This window comes from Lipophrys pholis (assembly GCF_963383615.2).
Source record: "Lipophrys pholis genome assembly, chromosome: 7".
NCBI lineage: Eukaryota > Metazoa > Chordata > Actinopteri > Blenniiformes > Blenniidae > Lipophrys > Lipophrys pholis.
In genome coordinates, this window is record NC_137638.1 from 24110445 (window position 1) to 24128538 (window position 18094).

General features: G+C 42.2%; 2 protein-coding genes across 2 annotated transcripts; both read right to left on the minus strand.

Annotated features, from left to right (window-relative positions):
• Window positions 1-520: 520 nt before the first annotated feature.
• LOC308111969 (4-hydroxyphenylpyruvate dioxygenase-like) lies at window positions 521-4779 on the minus strand. Its single transcript, XM_080467128.1, has 14 exons — window positions 4509-4779; window positions 4309-4335; window positions 4102-4164; window positions 3742-3846; window positions 3506-3548; window positions 2946-3028; window positions 2724-2813; window positions 2481-2584; window positions 2291-2368; window positions 1610-1772; window positions 1454-1525; window positions 1262-1384; window positions 934-1050; window positions 521-816 (listed from the first exon to the last, which is right to left on the minus strand). Exons 1-14 carry the CDS (start codon window positions 4509-4511, stop codon window positions 706-708), a joined length of 1182 nt encoding a protein of 393 aa, XP_080323254.1. The 5' UTR covers window positions 4512-4779; the 3' UTR covers window positions 521-705.
• Window positions 4780-14324: 9545 nt separating this feature from the next.
• Window positions 14325-16299, minus strand: aplnra (apelin receptor a). The gene has a single exon (XM_080466493.1). It carries the CDS (start codon window positions 16219-16221, stop codon window positions 15136-15138), a length of 1086 nt encoding a protein of 361 aa, XP_080322619.1. The 5' UTR covers window positions 16222-16299; the 3' UTR covers window positions 14325-15135.
• Window positions 16300-18094: the final 1795 nt, after the last annotated feature.

An 18094-nucleotide genomic window follows, 5' to 3' on the forward strand; every position in this document is an offset into this window, starting at 1 on the left:
GCGATGTTCAGCCAATAATGACTGAGGAAACTGTTGCAAACAGCAGATAAACCAGGAATGAGACCAACACTTGAAACTTTATTGTATCATTGGGTGTGTGGTGTGGAGAGATAATGCACGACACGTTACATAGTACAAAAGTGAATAACTGATCGATGACAGTTTAACAGTTTGAAGACATTTTAACAGCAATGTAAAAGCCTTTGTATTTAATGCCTCAGGAAGAATGTCATGTAAAGAGTGTATAGTTAAATGTTTTCATTCACGAGAGCTCAATTTATGTTTCGCTTGAGTCAAGCTTGTATCACGAATAACATATTTTTGCTGCAAAGTGTTTCATGAACAACAAACAATGCCTTTGCATCATGAATTTGAGGTTGTGGTGTGTACTCTTGACATTTGATTCAAACTCTGAATATTGTGTTTAATGAACATCAAGAGTGCTAATAACACTTCAAAACCATGATCAGTTTCAAGAGAACATGCAATATACGGTACCTGTACATTCATACACACACACAAAAATTAAAGAGTATCATCAATTCATGTGATTTGTGTTTTTTTTTTTTTTCCTGTGTATCTTACAACACCACATATTATCAGTTTACTTGTAAATAGACAGAACTCTCAGCAGATACTGTAGTTTCATAGCAGACTGATGGTTAACGAGTGTTGTCGGGCTTTTATAGTGACTACAACTCAGGTTCACACAGTCTTAGAAACTCCATTTGGCGTCAGGATGGTCAGATTTCCTCGAGCGTGCTGGTCGGCTTCAATTGCTTCAAAAAGAGACTTGAAGTTTCCAGCACCAAAGCCCTGCGGATGAAACGTGAATGTAAGTTACTAAAATGGAAACCAGAGGAAGCCAGATGCTACCATATAGTGAATATACAATATATTTAGTTTTTTTTTCCTGTCCGGTGCTGCTCTCACCTGATGATTGTGTCTCTGAATGACTTCCAGGAATACTGTGGGACGATCCTGAACAGGCTTGGTGAAGATCTGCAGTAAGTACCCGTTGTCATCGTGGTCCACCAAAATCTTTAGCTCCTGGGTACGAGTGAAGTCACAGGAAAAAAATTGTTTCCGTTCGGAAATTTGTCTTCTAGCAGTGCTGCAGCATCACTGTACACTCACTGCCTTGTATCTTGTCATTGATACTTTCTATTCCATATCAAACCTAGCTGTGGTATCTGGGTTAAACTAGGCGCTGTTGTAAATCAGTCCACCAGGTTTGTTGAAATGCAGCCACAGTTCTGACCTGCAGGACGTCCAGGTCCTCAACAACTTTGACCTTTGAGTGCTTCAAATTCTCCCGCAGCTGGTCGTAGTATGTGTCTGGAACAGCCATGAACTCCAATCCACGCTCCTTCAGGTTACGGATCTGCAAGCAAGGTATTCATTTAGATGATCCATCTCCTCACATAAACCACAAACACACAATAATACCTACTGCTGTAATGATGTCTGACGTGTTCATGGCAATGTGCTGCACTCCCGGACCTCCGTAATACTCCACATACTCCTGTCAATCAACAAAACAGTTGTTTATTTACTCCGGTGTCTTTCCTTTGTGTTGCAGACTACTAATCAGACGTGAGGAACATGCCTGAATCTGGGACTTTCTCTTCCCAATGGCAGGCTCGTTGATGGGCATCTTCACAGTCTCCTCAAAGTTTGCCACGACGATGGAGCGCAGGGCACTAAATTCTGTCTGAAGCTGCTTGTCGTCCACTGACCAGAAGCGGTGAAAGAGAAGATTCCTTCGATACCTGGTAAATTACAAACACACAGATCAAGAGTTGCAGGGGATGGAATGCGAACATAATGGAGGTCAAGCATTTCTAAAGTCTTGTTTGATTTGCATTAATCATGTTTGACATTTGTGCTGTGAGATCAAATGATTGAATTTTGAGAAGTGATGAAGGGGGCCCGCAAAACTTGACAGACATTGCAGACATTCCATCAAAATTCCTCACAACTAAAAAACCTTCAGCCAGTGTTACACCCCCTTTTTCTTAGAATAACCAATGAGCTCGCTCATTTAGGGAACGGCCTTACTCGCCTCTGTAATGGGTCCAAAACAAGAACCAGATGTGGACAAAGACTGGAAACATACTTAAGAAAATGCAAAGTCACGCTGATGCTCCACTACTGCCAAAAGACTTGCGTGAAATTAGATTCAGATGGTGTATAACTCCTCCTGTCGTACCCCCATTGACAGGGTCGTTGTTGAGCCACATTGATAGTGCGCAAAGTCTTTAGAAGCATAACTGAAGGAGTCTGTTACCATTCAACCACAGGTACCATCTCATCATCTGGCTGATTTCCTACAATGTGATCAATGAAGTTCAGTTTTCCACTTGGTCTGCAGGAAAGAATGAGAGCAAAAACAAAACAAAAAGGGATAATTTGGCCTGGGTGTCATTAAGACCTAAACAAAAATGCAAGCAAATATATTATGAGTGACTGAACCTCACAGTTTAGCAAGTGAAGGGTCCTTGAACAGAGGGGGATGGAAACCAGGCAGGAACAGGCCACTGAATCCAATCCTCTCCACAAATGTGTGTGTGGTGTCTCCATACTGCACCAAACAAAAATAAAAACCATAACGCTGGCTCTGCTGACATGTTCATATTGCATGAAAATAAAAGGGACTAAAATATTATGTTCACTTTCATTTAGTTGAATTTTTTATTTTATTTTATGGTTGTTTCTTTTACCGTTTGCAGTACAGCCAGCCTAACTTTGCCATGTTTGTCCTCCACAGTGTGGGGCTCCTTCACAATAACCGCCCCTCGCTCTCGAGCTTTCTGTGAGAGGAGAAAATACATTATGGCATGATGAGAGCAAAAGCCTTCATGTGAGAAGTATTTGCAACGTTCAACTCTTTTCTTCCAATACTGGTCAATAATCCACACGTGAAACATAAAATGTTGCATTACCTGAACCAGAAAGTCACAATCCTCCACTGTAAAAGCTATATCCTTCACACCATCGCCATGCTTGACCAGGTGATCTCCCATCTCTAACGGAAAGGATGTGAGGAGACGTTTTCTTTAACAACAGAGACATATTTACTATCTGACAGATTCTATTTGCATGCTATGAGATATCGTAGGAAATTCAGGTTCTGCCCAAAGATTCCCTCATCTTGAAATGTCATGGATGCTCTAAAATACATTTGTATGAGCATATCTGAGCCTACAAGCTGTTTTGCTTGGGACACTTCATGATTTTCATTTACATTTTACATTTCATGAATTCATCCTATGTATGCATGCAAAATTCAGTAAATAAGTTTTGAATGTGTGCAGTAAAGTAAAATTATATTTTGACTAAAGGTCAACATATCTTATTTTTTCCCCCAGTTTTTAACAATATATTTTCAAAGCTTCAAATTAACTTATTGATCAATGGCAAATAATTGTTTGGTTATTCAAAACAAAATCTGTTAAAAATGAAGTGTCAATGGGTGTCATCTATATTCAGAGCAGTGCCGTACCTTTGTTTCCAGGATTGAGGGCAGATGAGAATACATAAACGATCTGTGAAATACAAAATAGGAGCATTAAGTTGTTGAAAACATCTCCCATCTTTAAAATATTCATCATGTACAAAGCTAAAATTCAAAACTGATTCAATGAATACTTGTGAACCAAATTTAGCTCAGTTCATATGGAAAGGATGTCGTATGTTCATGTTATTTTCTTTTGCGTTCAGTTACAGGCAGCCCTTTACCTTGCCTTGTTTGACTACATGGGACACCACTTCCCGACTGCCCGTCTCCAGACCTCGGTAAGCCAGGGGCTCAAATCCCAGCTTGTTACAGTAATACGATGCAGCCTGTTGTCAAGACAGGGAGATATGGTTACATTAGGTTGGTTTTTAAGCGTGTAGTAGCACCATCTCCTGGCCATAGGTTCACATTCAGTTTATTCTTGAGGAGGTGCATCCATGTAGTAGTATGGTATGTTACATGCTGTATCCCCTCCACCCCTCTGGAGAACCAATAGCATTCAGAGTATGGACTTCCCTGGCTGTGAGAAAAGGCTCTGTGACCAAGAAGAGAACACAGTGAGCAGTTATAGGTTCGCTTACCTGCTTTGCATTTCCAACCCAGAATGTTAAGTGATCGAAGCAAAGGAACCTGCCCTGCTCGTGCTGGAGACGAAGAGAAAGAACAAAAATTAATCTCTGATTGACATTTTTTTTTTCCATAGGCCTAAAACTCACCATCTGCAGCCTCATTTACAATTCAGAAATCCTGCATCATGACAACCTGTTTGCAGTCATATTGCAACTTACCTTTTCGCCCTTGTCTGTGTAGGTTGTCTACAAACAAACAAACAAACAAACAAACAAGAAAAAACACATGAGAAGTTATTATACTGCAAAGATAATAAAGAGCAGCTCCAGTGAAATACAATTACAAACCATATTCCTGTGCAGCAGGTAACAGAAGAAAGAAGCTATGCAAAGCTTCTCTTGAGAGACTGATAACTCACCATGTTATTCCCGGTGGCCTGACCTGACTGTCGGAATGGAATCAGTCAAACACCGGACGCCTGAATTTAAAGCAGGGCGAGAGGTTTCTGAATCCACTCCCACCAATGAGGAGCTGGTATGGGAGGAGAAGAGAGTATTGATGCTTGGTGCGCTTTTGCTGTTACACAATGATTACTAAGGAAAACATGTCAAAATTTCACAAGTCAAATTAAACCTCAGCATCACTGTGTTACAAAGCTTGCACTACTCACTATTGTTCTCACAATAAATGTACCATTTTCACTGAGGATACAGTTTAGTTTGCTAATTGTGTGCAAAACACTTGAGTAACTTTAAGTAAGTTTTTCTATATATTTTTGATCCATCATTGATAATCCTTCTTCTTTTTTTTTCTCAATCTAAGCTTTTTTGCAAATTTTTACTTAAAATGTCTTGTCCACATGGGTTTAGAATTACAGCTGTGTTGTGGTGGAGGACGAGGCCCATATGTTAGTGTTTAGCTTCAAGAGGAGGCTCAGTCATACGTGACTCTCATTGGCTCTCGGGCGAGTTGGAGTGAACCCTCACGTGACTCAAAGATGGCCCGCTCATCAATCCTCCATCACCGGCAGCATTTCAGTCACTCCGAAGCTCCAAAAACAAAAATCCAACTTATTGTCGTTTATCGGTTCTTCTGCTGTAAATCACAACATACAGACTTTGAGTCACAAAGTTTTTACGCTTCTTATCACTGGTTTGTAATTTGTACTGCATCGATATGAATGTCTCTCATATCATCACAGGATTCTTTTTTTTAATTGTCATTGTATGTAGCACGTTATAAAATGTGTTTGTCTCTCACATGATTGAAATTCTTACATTCATTCTTCCCACAGCGTACAGTCACACATTGAAGGGTACTGTAAAAAAATATATTATTCGGTGGAAGATGGATTTAGGGTAGTGCAACTAGGAGATAAAGTGCAAAGTGTCAAAAATCAATAAATATACATATAAAAGTCTGCAATTTTAGGGATGAGCCATTTTTTTAATAAAGAACATAGCACCACAAAGATGGTGAATTATGTTCATGACAACTTTAATCAGTAACACTGTCCAAACATGTCACAGCTTCTCTCATATGACGCGATACTTCATGTCAAATACACTATAATAGTACATCATCTTGATGATACTGCAACTGGTTTCAACTGTGAGTACATATCTCTGTGAAAGATATTGCATTACCTTTAAAAGTAAGGTTTCTCTTGTTGCTATTACATGCAGGAGCATCTAACTCGTCATTTATCTCCAATAAATACTTCTCAGCTTACTATAATAACATGCTCATAGTTTTCTATTAACCCAATAACCGAACTATTTGCTCTTTAGGACAAAGCTCAAAATCAACTAATTTGATTATGAAATGATGCCTCATGTTTATTTAGCCAAACCATTAAAAAGTGGTTTGTTATCTGTGTGTTATATCCACATAATTACTGTAACAGTTCATAGATTACTAATGAGAGTTTAAAGCCAACTCCCCCGAGCTCCGACTGCGACTGTCCCTGAGGATCGTTGTTTTTTCTGCCGTTACCACGGCGCTCACGGTTGTCATGGGCTGCAGCTACACACCTCCAGAAACACAACATGCTTTGGTTCAGTGATCAATGTCGTTTTACTCAGCTTTATTTATTAGATGTTTTAGTGATTGAGTAGCATTAAAACTACTTTCAAATTCACCCTTTTTTTTTTTTTTAAATACTTCAAAGTATCTAGATTTCTATTATGTTTATTTGATAAAGCCCTGGAGTTCTATGTATTTGATCAGATTTCTAGTTTAGTCTTCACTGTTACCTCATTATCATTGTTTTGAGTATGATCTCACACATCATGCTGCATTACACTGCAGGCCTAAAAGCCCCAGGCGTTCAGCATCTCTGCGGACAAACACCTCGGTCAATTATGTCCTTCCCACATGAGCGCGCTTCACATAATTGTAGTTGCTCAGTTCAACAGAGCCAAGCAAGCGTGCAGACGTGAATCAAAGATGAGTGCAGCAAGTCCACAAATACTGGTGAATGGTGCAGAACGGGAGCAACGAGGGGACCTCGCTGCCAAAGAGGAAGAGTGCGTCGCCTCCGTGAGTCCGGAGGGTGGGTGTTCGGAGGACGGCGTCGCGGCAGAGAGAGAGGCGCCGCTAAAGATGCAGGCTGTGTTCCAGCAGGTACGTAAGCAGCTCAGATCACAAGTGAGTGAGAAAGCCCCGAAGATCAGCATACTGCAGCTCGTGCAAAAGATCAAGGACAAAGATGTGGAGGTTGCACAGGTGAGCAGTGAACCTGGAGGCGACGATGTCGGCGGTGACGAGGAAGAACAAGCGGAAGCGTTGATAGATGAGTGCAAAGAAGAGATGCATCCAGTGGAGAAAGAGTGGTGTGCAGTTTTTGAGGAAAAGCTTGAGGTGAGAGAAAAAGCCCTAAAGGAGGAGTTTCAAGCTCAGATTTCTCAGGTACGTAAGGAAATGCAGGCCTACACTGACCAGGCCCTGAGAGACTTGGAGAGCAAGATGCAGAACAGGCAGTCATACAATAGGCAACCGGCACATGTTAACGAACAAGAGGGCAACGTTCAGGACAGGAAGCAGAAGAATGCAGCAGCTCCTTCTCTGGCGTCCAGAAGAGGAAGGGTCCTGACTCGGACCATGACCACCATCATCCCCAAGACCTGTCCTCCTGTTATCATTGGCCCGCGGGCCAAGTCAGAAACGCTGAGCTCTTCCAAAGTTGAAAGCTCTCGATTTCTACCACGGGACCCAATGTTCCCCGTCCAAGGAAACAAGCTTCACCAAAGCCGCAAACCTCTCCTCTCTGCTCACCCTCCGCTGCATCAGCGCAAAAAATCTGTTGAGGCAAAGACTAAAACAGGAGCCCGTCTGGCAGACAAAGGAACATCCATGCAACTGGCTTGATTGCAGGAAGCATTCAGGTTACATTTATGACAAAACCTCTGCTACTGCTTGGTGCTGGAAATAAAATGAAGTGCTTGGAAATTGTATTCATAATGAGAATTATAATAAAGGATTCTATCAGCAGATTTCACACTTATTTGCTTTATTTGGCAGCGATGTGGTTAAGCTGGGGAGTCCATTCTTTTCAAGATTTCCTTCAAAGTAAGCTATACGATACATTCAACATAGAAGTCCCTGTCATACTTTACTTTTTAAAATCACATTTACACCTTTAGATTAACGCTGAAACGGAGAATTGAAGAATCGAGAAACAGTGGGCTTTATTATGGCTGACATTCTGACAAAGAAAAGCTCAGATCAAATCATTAAATAGACGCTGGTGCACTTGGTATTAATGTAGGTGTCACCATATGCATCGTAGATGATAGTTTAATTTACTATTAAATCATCAGATAGTTCAAATTGTTTCAACATCATTGACTCAACATCATTCCTTATTTTTTTGTAAAGGTTTTTGAGTGATCACAGACAAAAGTGTGATGATATTTATCTAATTGCATACAGCGTTGTCACAAACAGCGATCACAGAGGCAAGAATTTACTACTAGTTGTTATCCAACGATGGTTAAATTCCCAATGGGGGCGTTTACTCTGTACACGGTGTAATTGTCCTAATCCTTGAGGAATAAATCTATTTTGGTAATTGCACGATTTGGCCAACAGGTGGCAGTAGCTACTGTCTTTAAACTCACGAGTCCCATCCAGATTAAGAAAACCAGTGTCACCTTCTCAGCACAGAGTGTGATGAAGCAGTTGTAGAAAAGAAGAGCTGCTGTAGCAGCTCTGGGGTGATGAAATATCCCACTACGCTTTTCTTTTTTTTCTTTTTTAAATTTGGAAGAAAATTGAAAAGACGTAACAGTAAATTTCTCTTTTATAAAAACCTGCTTCCTCCTGCTGCTCCCCAGTGGCCCAATGACAGAGGGCCGCTTAGACAATCTCCCAGAAAAAAGGACAGGTGTGTTTACAAATGCAACTATACTCTTGTGAGAAAGATTTAAGAGGAATTCATGCAGAAAAAGCAGAAAAAAACACGTTATCAATCTTACAACCATTTACGCATCCCAGCAAATACAAAGCTTGCATGAGGCATGAATAGGTTTTGATATATAGCCCTTTATTTAATGATAATCTTCTACTGTATGTCACTTTGTAGCATCTGATAATAGTCAGATATGCTAAAAAGATCAAAACTTGCATGAAGTTGTTATCCTTCCATTCATCTTCTGCATTGCTTTGTCCAGTTCAAGGTCAGTCGCTGCTGAACGCGGGTAAAGACAAGATACAACCGGATCCATCACAGGGCAAACACAGTTACAGTCACTCACACATTCACACCGACATGCAATTCAGTGTCACCTCCATGTATGACCCTCAGTCATACAGCGACGACCTGGGTTCTTTTTCACAGATGTTTTAATGCTCCGTCAAGCAAACCAAACTCCAAACACCGTAGAACACTTTGGCCTGTGTATGGCTAAGGCTGGGATTACATTATTTTCTTTTTTTTCCTTCCTTAACAGTCCCCGCTAGATTATGTTTCCTCTCAAATCCCAAATGCCGTTTTCATTCATTACTAAACCTGGAAATATAAATACCAAGGCGAGCGGACACGCCCACATTACACCAAAAACCAACACAACCAGCACATTCTTAATCAAACAAAATACTTTTGTTACCAAAACAAAGAAATTACATTTGTAACATCGTACAAGAAATAAGAAATGTGTTAAAGGAAAAGTAAATTAAATACTTCAAATTTAATCTTGATGCAACAGTGCCATCTATTGGCATGAACGAAGGTTGCGCAACATGACGTCCTTCACAGTCACCAATTAATATCGAGTGCAGGAGATTTGAGAGGAAACCACAGAAAATCTACACATGTACAGAGAGAATATACAAACTTCACAGAAAATCCCAAAGCCTGGTCTCAAACTTTGGAAATTTTGTTGTTGTGAAGTGAGAGTGCGGACACTTAAATCACTATGCAGCTGTCCAACAAGGATTTGTATTCTAATTCGGTGTAACTTTGGCACAGAAGGTGATATGAAGCCTTGTTTGCGATGAGGTTATGAGCTTTGATATTTTCTTGTATCATTATTATTATTATTCCCAATAATTCTTCTTCTTGTGGTGACCTGAAGCACCTGAGTGCCCCCCAAGCAGCTGAACTGGCACTGCGACCGGCCAGTGACAGGAGATGTATTTAGCCCCCGAAGCAGCCTCAGGAGCCGTGTGCCCTAAAGCAGGCCTTTCACAATGGGTGGGATAGAGAAGGATGTGAAGAGGAGCTTTGTGTCTCAGGGCCGACGGAGCCTGAGCGACCATATCCGGAGTGGGTGAGGGTCCAGCACATTCAGGTCTGGCCAAGCCACGCTGCCTTCGGAAGCAGCATCTCCCGCCTAACGATGTGTCCACCAGCCGCAGGCCTCATTACCATGCAGCACGCAGCAGCGCCCCGCGCTTTCCTACAATATCCATCAATGGATATTACATTTTTAGATGTTATGCTTGCTATTTTGATAGATAGGTAGGTAATGCAGACGTGACCCTTAAGCAACAGTGAATGAAAATGGCAGTGGAGGGGAAGTGCCGAAAAAGATCATTTTGAAAGCCATAAATTCCCTAATCACTTGTTGAAATGTGCCAAAAGATAACAAGATTACCACTAAAAACAATGAGCTCATGTAATTGCTGTGTTTTTTCTTCTGGGCCGTTGTTCTCTAGCTGCGGACAATTACAGCGAGGGGCCACTTCCAGGTTCAACTAAAACAGATTACTGAGACAAGCTGATTTCAATAGTAATGTGGTAGCAATTTACATTCATCATATGTGGGAAAAAGACTGAGCGACTGCAGAGTTGTTGTGTATTGTGGGTACTTGAGTGTGTGTGGCATGTTTAGACATGTTACACCCCATTATTTTCAAGGTCTTATTGATAAGATTTGTAGTTATTTCACTTTTTGTTTTTCCCATGAGGTCTGCAGATATCCAGTCAGCACTGCACACACTCAAATGAGGGGGGAAAAGGACATGGAGATAAACTCGGCTGTGAATGCAGATTGGGAAAAAAACAAGAGCTTTTATTTTTTTCTTTTACCTTCAGAAGCCCAAAGTTCAAAGTCCTCAGCCTCACAGTATGTGGGATGATGAGCCCTGATGAGGCAACATGACGTGTTATTGGCCTTGATGCTGAACAGTGTTTGAATGGGATGTGATACACAAATGAAAGACGAAGAAGAGATATGTACTGCAAACAAGCCCTAATACATGGCGTTAGTGGGAGTGGATGAGGGAGGGGAGAGTCAGGTTTGGCAAAAAGAAACTGTAATATTCCAGATTTCTGAGTGTCAGGTTGAACTGATTTGTTTTGGTGGCTCAAAGGCTCTGCTGTCTAGACTGGAGGTGGGCTCATACTCCGACTCAGACACTTTATGTTATTAACAGTACAGAGTAAGCCTTAATCCTTCAGATGTTTTTGGGTTTTTTTTGGGTCACAGAGCTGTCAATCCTTCACTGGGCAGGAAAACAAGTTGTCTTCTTCCAAACTCCTACCTGTTGCTCTTGTTCTTTTCTCTACTATATTGCTGGTCTTATCTTAATAAAAAAAAAAAATGGATGTCTGATTATCCGGTTGCTAATGAATTACACAAACAAAAGATTCAAGAATGTAACAAGTAATTAAAGCAGAAATAAGCTGAACAACTCTCCTGATTGCACTCAGGAGAAAATACAACCCAGACCGGACCATGTTTTTGTCATTCAGGAGAATATTTGTGCAAATTCACACTTATAGTCGAGCAGGAGAAAGCAGACAAATCTTTAACTTTAAAAACAAACTGGCACTCTCACTTACACTATGTATTGTGTGTGCGTGTGTGTGTGTGTGTGTGTGTGTGTGTGTGTGTGTGTGTGTGTGTGTGTGTGTGTGTGTGTGTGTGTGTGTGTGTGTGTGTGTGTGTGTGTGTGTGTGTGTGCGCGCGCGTTGTAACAGGTGGACCGCTGCCACAAAGAAAGTAGGGTTTACATTGACAACTCATGGAATTTGTCAGGTCTTTGTTTACATGTTCATATGAACACACACACACACACACACACACACACACACACACACACACACACACACACACACACACACACACACACACACACACACACACACACACACACACACACACACACACACACACACACACCGCTATAGGGTACATTTGTTGCTGCCTGGGTGGGATTGAACAGCAGGGAGATCTGAGGGAAGCAGAGCAGTTGTGTTTTGGTTCAGATGTCCCATTTGGGCGTGGCAACTCGCGCTGACGACAGCAACTCGAATGGAGCACCTGTGTGGGCTGTTGAGTGTTTCACTTCAGACTTCATTGCAGGCTGATGGTGTAACCAGTGAGATTACAGATTATATCTGCACGTTTGTCACGGCCAACAATAAATCTGAAATCGACAGAATACTGATCCTGCTTTGAATATTGTCTGAGTTGACTGCATGTCACAGTGGGACCCCATCATTCTCCTGAAATACACATCTATGAACCACACCATTAAATTTAAAGTTTATTTGAAGTATAAATGTTGTCCTGCTACTAAAATTTCATGCTGACAGTAAACGTGCAGCTGCTTATTGTGTGTTAAAATACAGCATTTACTCCTTTTTTAATGACATTTCCAGTGTCAAGCGGCCTAATGAAAGTCTTCAGACTTTGTAATGAGAGCAACAGACCGTTGAGGTTTTGTATTTACAAGGGACGTGCAAATAAAATACATGTTTCCCATCATAACAAGATTTTCTGCAATGTAATTTATGTAGAAATGTGGAGGGGCTCATTCTGTGCAGTCGAGATGCTGTTAATTTCAAGTTATATTAACATATCGAAGAATAGAATGGATTTTCTTTGTACAGTAAATAACAGTATTTTTGAACTGGAGCGTGCAGCAGATAATATTGTTCACAACAATTCAAAATAATGAATTCATGGGAAACTTTATTCTCCGCTGCCCCGGCCAGTGGGTCTAAAAAGGGTCGACATGGTTGAGCTGCCTGTAAGAATGCTCAAGGTGCCCACTGTAAAGCCGACACCCAAACATCCATGCACACAAACAGGTCAAACAGGCCACACACAATGCACAGACAACATTTATGTGCATTCAGAGGCCGATGCAACTGTTGTTTTTGTGTTGGCCGTGTCCCTCGTGTCGCCCCGCTTTGGTCAGCCGGTATTCTGGGTGAGTTATCCCAAAGTGGACTTGTGGGCTAACTGCATCAGACAAGCTGTCAGGCCAGTTTATCTCAATAACAACAACACGTCTGCTCGGTCCAGCATGCATGATTGACTCCACCCGGTTTTTACTGTCTCACTGTGACACTTGTAACATGTAAATATGAAGGAGTTAATATTCATTTCTCATATAATAGTCAATTAGTTGAAATGTTAAGGTAAAAAAACAAAAAAGACTTGTGCTATGTCTTTGATTTTCTTTGATTACCATGCGTTTAACTCACATTTCTCAACTTTACTGATACTTCTCCACTTATTAACTCCTTCCAAATGGCATCTGACTGAATTATATGAAAAATAACTGCTTGTCTGAGCAATTCAGTTTACAACTACGTGAGTGATGAGTGAGGTGAAGCTCTCATATAGTTCAAAATGACCATCCTGTGATCCACCGCAAGCTCCAGTCTGCTTCATTTTTACCAGGTCTGGACAATAAGTAACATATGATCCCTCACACATCAACGGACGATGAATCACGAAGCTTCAAATTTTCACACATGTTGTTACTTTAGGAAGGTGCAGTAAGACGACCTTGTATAGCTTTGATTTCCACACCTCAGACGCCATTTATCTTTTTTATTCTTCCCTCGCAGCAGCAGTTAAGTGTTAATGCTGCATTCAGATCCCCCCAACCCCCCCACCCCCACTCAAGACCGAAACCCCGCCCTGCACCCCAACAACTGCTCCAACTGCAATCTCCGATGAGTGGGGACAAATATTGACTTGTTTGGAGGCCTGACTCCTGCCAGGATTAGAGAGACCCCCTTCCTCTCACACGCACACACACACACACACACACACACACACACACACACACACACACACACACACACACACACACACACACACACACACACACACACACACACACACACACACACACACACACACACACACACACACATACACATACACCCAACTCATCAAAGCATCCCTCAGAATAGACCCTCATGTGTAACGACTCTATTCACTGAACATGTTATTGATAGATAATAAGCCATTATTGCAATTTTATGCATATTTAAGATATCTCCAAATGTATTTAGTTGTTTGTTTGAATACAAAATGCTTAGGATGTTGTTGGATGCCTGTTCTTGCTGGTTCTGAATAAATATATGAACGTAAACTTTTATAATCCAAAAGTTTTGATGGTACATCACAAAATCACAGGGCTGTTATGAAATAGTTACGGTACCTCCTCTGATTGAAGTCGCGTCTGAAAATTGAATACACACTCTCAGAATGGCTGCTCCTTTGCATAAGGCAATTACAGTCTGGATACTGGCTGTGAATCAACAGAGATTAGAGATCTATTAGTCTGAAGGTGTGAACCAAATGCAAGGCTATTCATAACAAAGCTTTAACCCTCTGGAGATAGCAGCCCCTGCAATAAGAGGGTGGTGTAATGAAAATAATGTGAAACTGTGTGTTTAAGTTTCGCATTCAGCATAAGGTTTTAAATTTGCGCGCTCACACACACATAGAAACACACACACTGAATGAAGAGATCTGGTACATAGCACAAATCTTTAATACAGTAGTTAGTTACAGTGATTTCAAAAAAAATAAAACATATATGTCAATTTGGAACATTTATAAAGTTCCTTTGTCCCCTTTAGTGCTGTGACAGCACTGCAGTACCCCTCCAACCTACCCCACCCCGCTCCTGTTCCTCAACATTTGTCAACTGCCATCTGCCTGTCTGCCCCCCTGTCTACCCTCCACAAACTATATAATTAAGCCGCAACACCTTTTCTCCTCTTACACCTCCCTCCCTCCCTCCCGCAGCCCAGACCTCTACTCTCACAAACATCAAGCTTTTAAGAGGACACAGCTCTGTTTGATTTCCCTGCTCACACATTTTTTTTTTAACAAGTGCTTCTAAAACAAAACAGCAATAAATCAAAAATGGTATGAAAATATCGTATAGCTATATGCCTCATCCAGTGTAAACAGATGTCCACGCAGTTCACGATTCAAAAGTCCCCTCTTTTGTGATATAAGTGTCAACTCTTGTGAAGGCAGGACAAAACACAAAAATATAGACTTTTTCTCTGAGAATTTGAGGAACAAAGCAGCCGAGGAGCTCAGCCAGCTGGCTCCTGCTTCTGAAGTCCACACGGCACCAGAGCACCGACCTCTCTCGCTCGCTGTACATTAGGGAGAACACGTAATGGATTTCATGACTGTAGGCAGTGACAATTTAAAGTTCATCATCTCCTCTTACCAGCTTTCAACAATGGACACAAAAGTCTGTATTTTTACAAGTGTTCCAGTGGTTGGAGCCGGGACCGTCCTGCGGCTCGGCTTCAATTCTCTTTTTACCTTCTAAACCTTAGTCGCCAGAGACTGAACCTCTGATTTCTGAGTCTGGGCGCTGAGAGTGGACGACATGGAGCTCATCTGACCATGCATAGCCTTCTTCAGGTTGAGCAGGCACAGGCACTGGGAACGAAAGCGCAGGTCAAAGAAGGCATACAGGAACGGGTTGAGGCAGCTGTTGACATAGGCCAAGCATGTGGCGTAAGGGTGAGCCAGAAGCAGGAAACGCAGGAAGCCACAGGAGCTGGGAGCCAGGTTCAGATAGGAGAGGGCATCCATGCTCTTCAGCACGTGGAACGGAGTCCAGCAGATGGCAAACACCACCACCAGTGTGGTGATGATCTTCAGCAGGCGCTTCTTCTTCTGGTCCTCCTTGCGCAGGTTGTTGAAGTGGCGCGTCACGGTGCAGCCGATGAAGCAGTAGAAAATGGTCATAGCCAGGAAAGGCAGGAGAAAGCCCAAGGCGGAGGAGGAGAGGCTGAGCCCTGCAATCCAGAGGTACTCGTGCCTCTGGTTCATGGTCACAAGGCTGAAGTCCATGGCGCACATTGTCCGGTTGCTGTTCTGGTCATTCACTGTGGTGCGGAAGAGCAGCGTGGGCACAGCCAGGAGGCCGGAGAGGAACCAAATGGCCCCCAGGGACGCCAGCATGGTCCCCCGCGAGCGCAACCTGCTGCTGGACAGCGAATGCACGATGGCCAGGTAGCGGTCAAAACTCAGGCACGTGAGGCAGAAGACGCTGGCATACATGTTGACCAGGACCACGTAGCTGCTGATCTTGCACAAAGCCACACCAAAGGGCCAGTGGTAGCCCAGAGCTGTGTACACGGCCCACAGAGGTAGAGTCACAACAAAGGTGAGGTCAGCAAGGGCCAGGTTTCCGATGTAGACGTCTGCAGCCCGACGTTTAGATTTGGATCTCCAGACGGTGAAGATGACCACGCCGTTACCCGACAGGCCCAGGATGAAGATGAGCATGTAGAGGACGGGGATGAGGGAGTAAGATGGCTCCCACTCTGAAAAGTCACAGGCAGTCTCATTGTCATCATAATACTCATAGTTGTCAGAATATTCCCCAGTGGTGCTCTCCATGCTGAAGTGGGAGGGGAGAAAAAAAGAATCCTTTCTTTAGATTGAAATAATAAATACAGTCCAGTGAAGTTCCAGCCCAACAAAACAAAACAGAATCTGAGGAGCTGCAGGGTCTGCTGCTGCTGCTGAAGGACAACTTGTGTGTGAGAGTGAGTGGCTGTTGGCGCTGTCTGCCTTTTTAAACTCGGCCCTCCACACCCCTGGTTCCCTCCCAGGACGACCTCCCCCCTCCTCCTACCCCAGTAAAACATCCCCCAGCTGTCTCTCCCCCCTCCTCCTCTGGCAGGGCCCATCCCTCTGCCCTGAACAAGACGAGCCCTGCATTAGAGACAGATAGGCCAAACATTCTCACCTTTTATTCATAACTTTGTCAAATTAATCAATTAATTAATCAATCCAATCAACAAAAAACCAACAATCCATTGCATTGTTGTATTTTCAAAATATCTAAATTTGCGCATTTTAGAAGTGCAAATTTATATATTTTTTTATTTGATACGGTAGAGATGCATCAACAATAATAATAATCTAGTTGTAATATTTAAAACTGCTTTCCACCGTTGTTAGCAAACAATCAATAAACAGTCAATGCGCCACAATTGCCTCATTCTCATTTTTCATTGTGTCTTTAATTGATTAGAAAACTGACCTTATTTCCTTCTCACGTCACCAACGTCTGTTCCTGTGCAGAACACGTCCGGACATCTCAGCTCCTCTTACTTTGCATCACAATCCTCAAAAACTGCTAAATGTGCGAAAATGTTACCCAATGAATAATGTCACCAGTTTTAATCCTGGAAAAAATTCAATCAGAGCGTCCTTAATGGTGACGTAATTAGAGTAACATTGCAAAATGTTGGAAATTAGATTTAATATAGTAACTGAAAGGCGTGTGCGTGTGTGTGCGCGCGCGCGCCTACGGATTAATTTCCATATTAAAGGAACAAGCAAACACATCGATTTGAAACACAAACACAAGGAAACTATGCATTGATGTTTCCTTGATGATAAAAAAAAAAGTGTAGCTGTCATGACAAGCTCATGCAACTTCTTTCACCAGCGTCAAAAAGTGATCCATGCACTACAGATTCAATTGTAGGAAATGAGTAATGTACGTTGCAAAGACCATTTGTTTACAGTCAGCTATTTTAACTTACAAGAAACAAACTAGACTCAACTAGTCAGCACAAATTTAACTATTTCAACATTTAAGGAACAAAAATATTTCCAAAACCTTACAATTTATGAAATCCACCCACAAATTATGTTAATTGTTTATTGCAACCATGAAAACCAAAAGAATGCATGAAAAAAGGTGACAAACCCGAGGTTAAGTTTGGATTATCTGCTCACAGAAAACAGGCCGCCTAGTGGTGATAACAAGCAGCAGTTACATGACTCCTCGGTGGATTATCGTTACCAGCTTTGAGAAATGTCTGATGAGAGGAGTAGCCCTCTGAACCACATCTTATCAGCACGCAGTGAATGACTGGTGATTGTACTGTACGTGGCGCCTTCAGAGCCGGGAGACAGGACTTGAACACCCGGCGCCTTCAGTCTGGGAAGCTTCACTTAGCTCACACGTTCGAAATTTTAAAGTCACGACTGTATAAAGTCACTGGACTGTGAGAGGATACTGCACCCATGCACGCACAAGGAGAACCTGCAAACGCCGAGAAGGGAACTTCTCACTGAACGTATCAACGATTTCAGGTTTGATTTTACTGTGAAAGTTGTTTACATCCTGCAGTTTCCTCTCCGATCCTCTAATAAAGCTCGCAATGCTCACGCTGCCCTTTCCTGCACTTTGACCACAGAAACCCAAACTCAAGGGCTCAAACAAACCTTCCCACAACACACACACACACACACA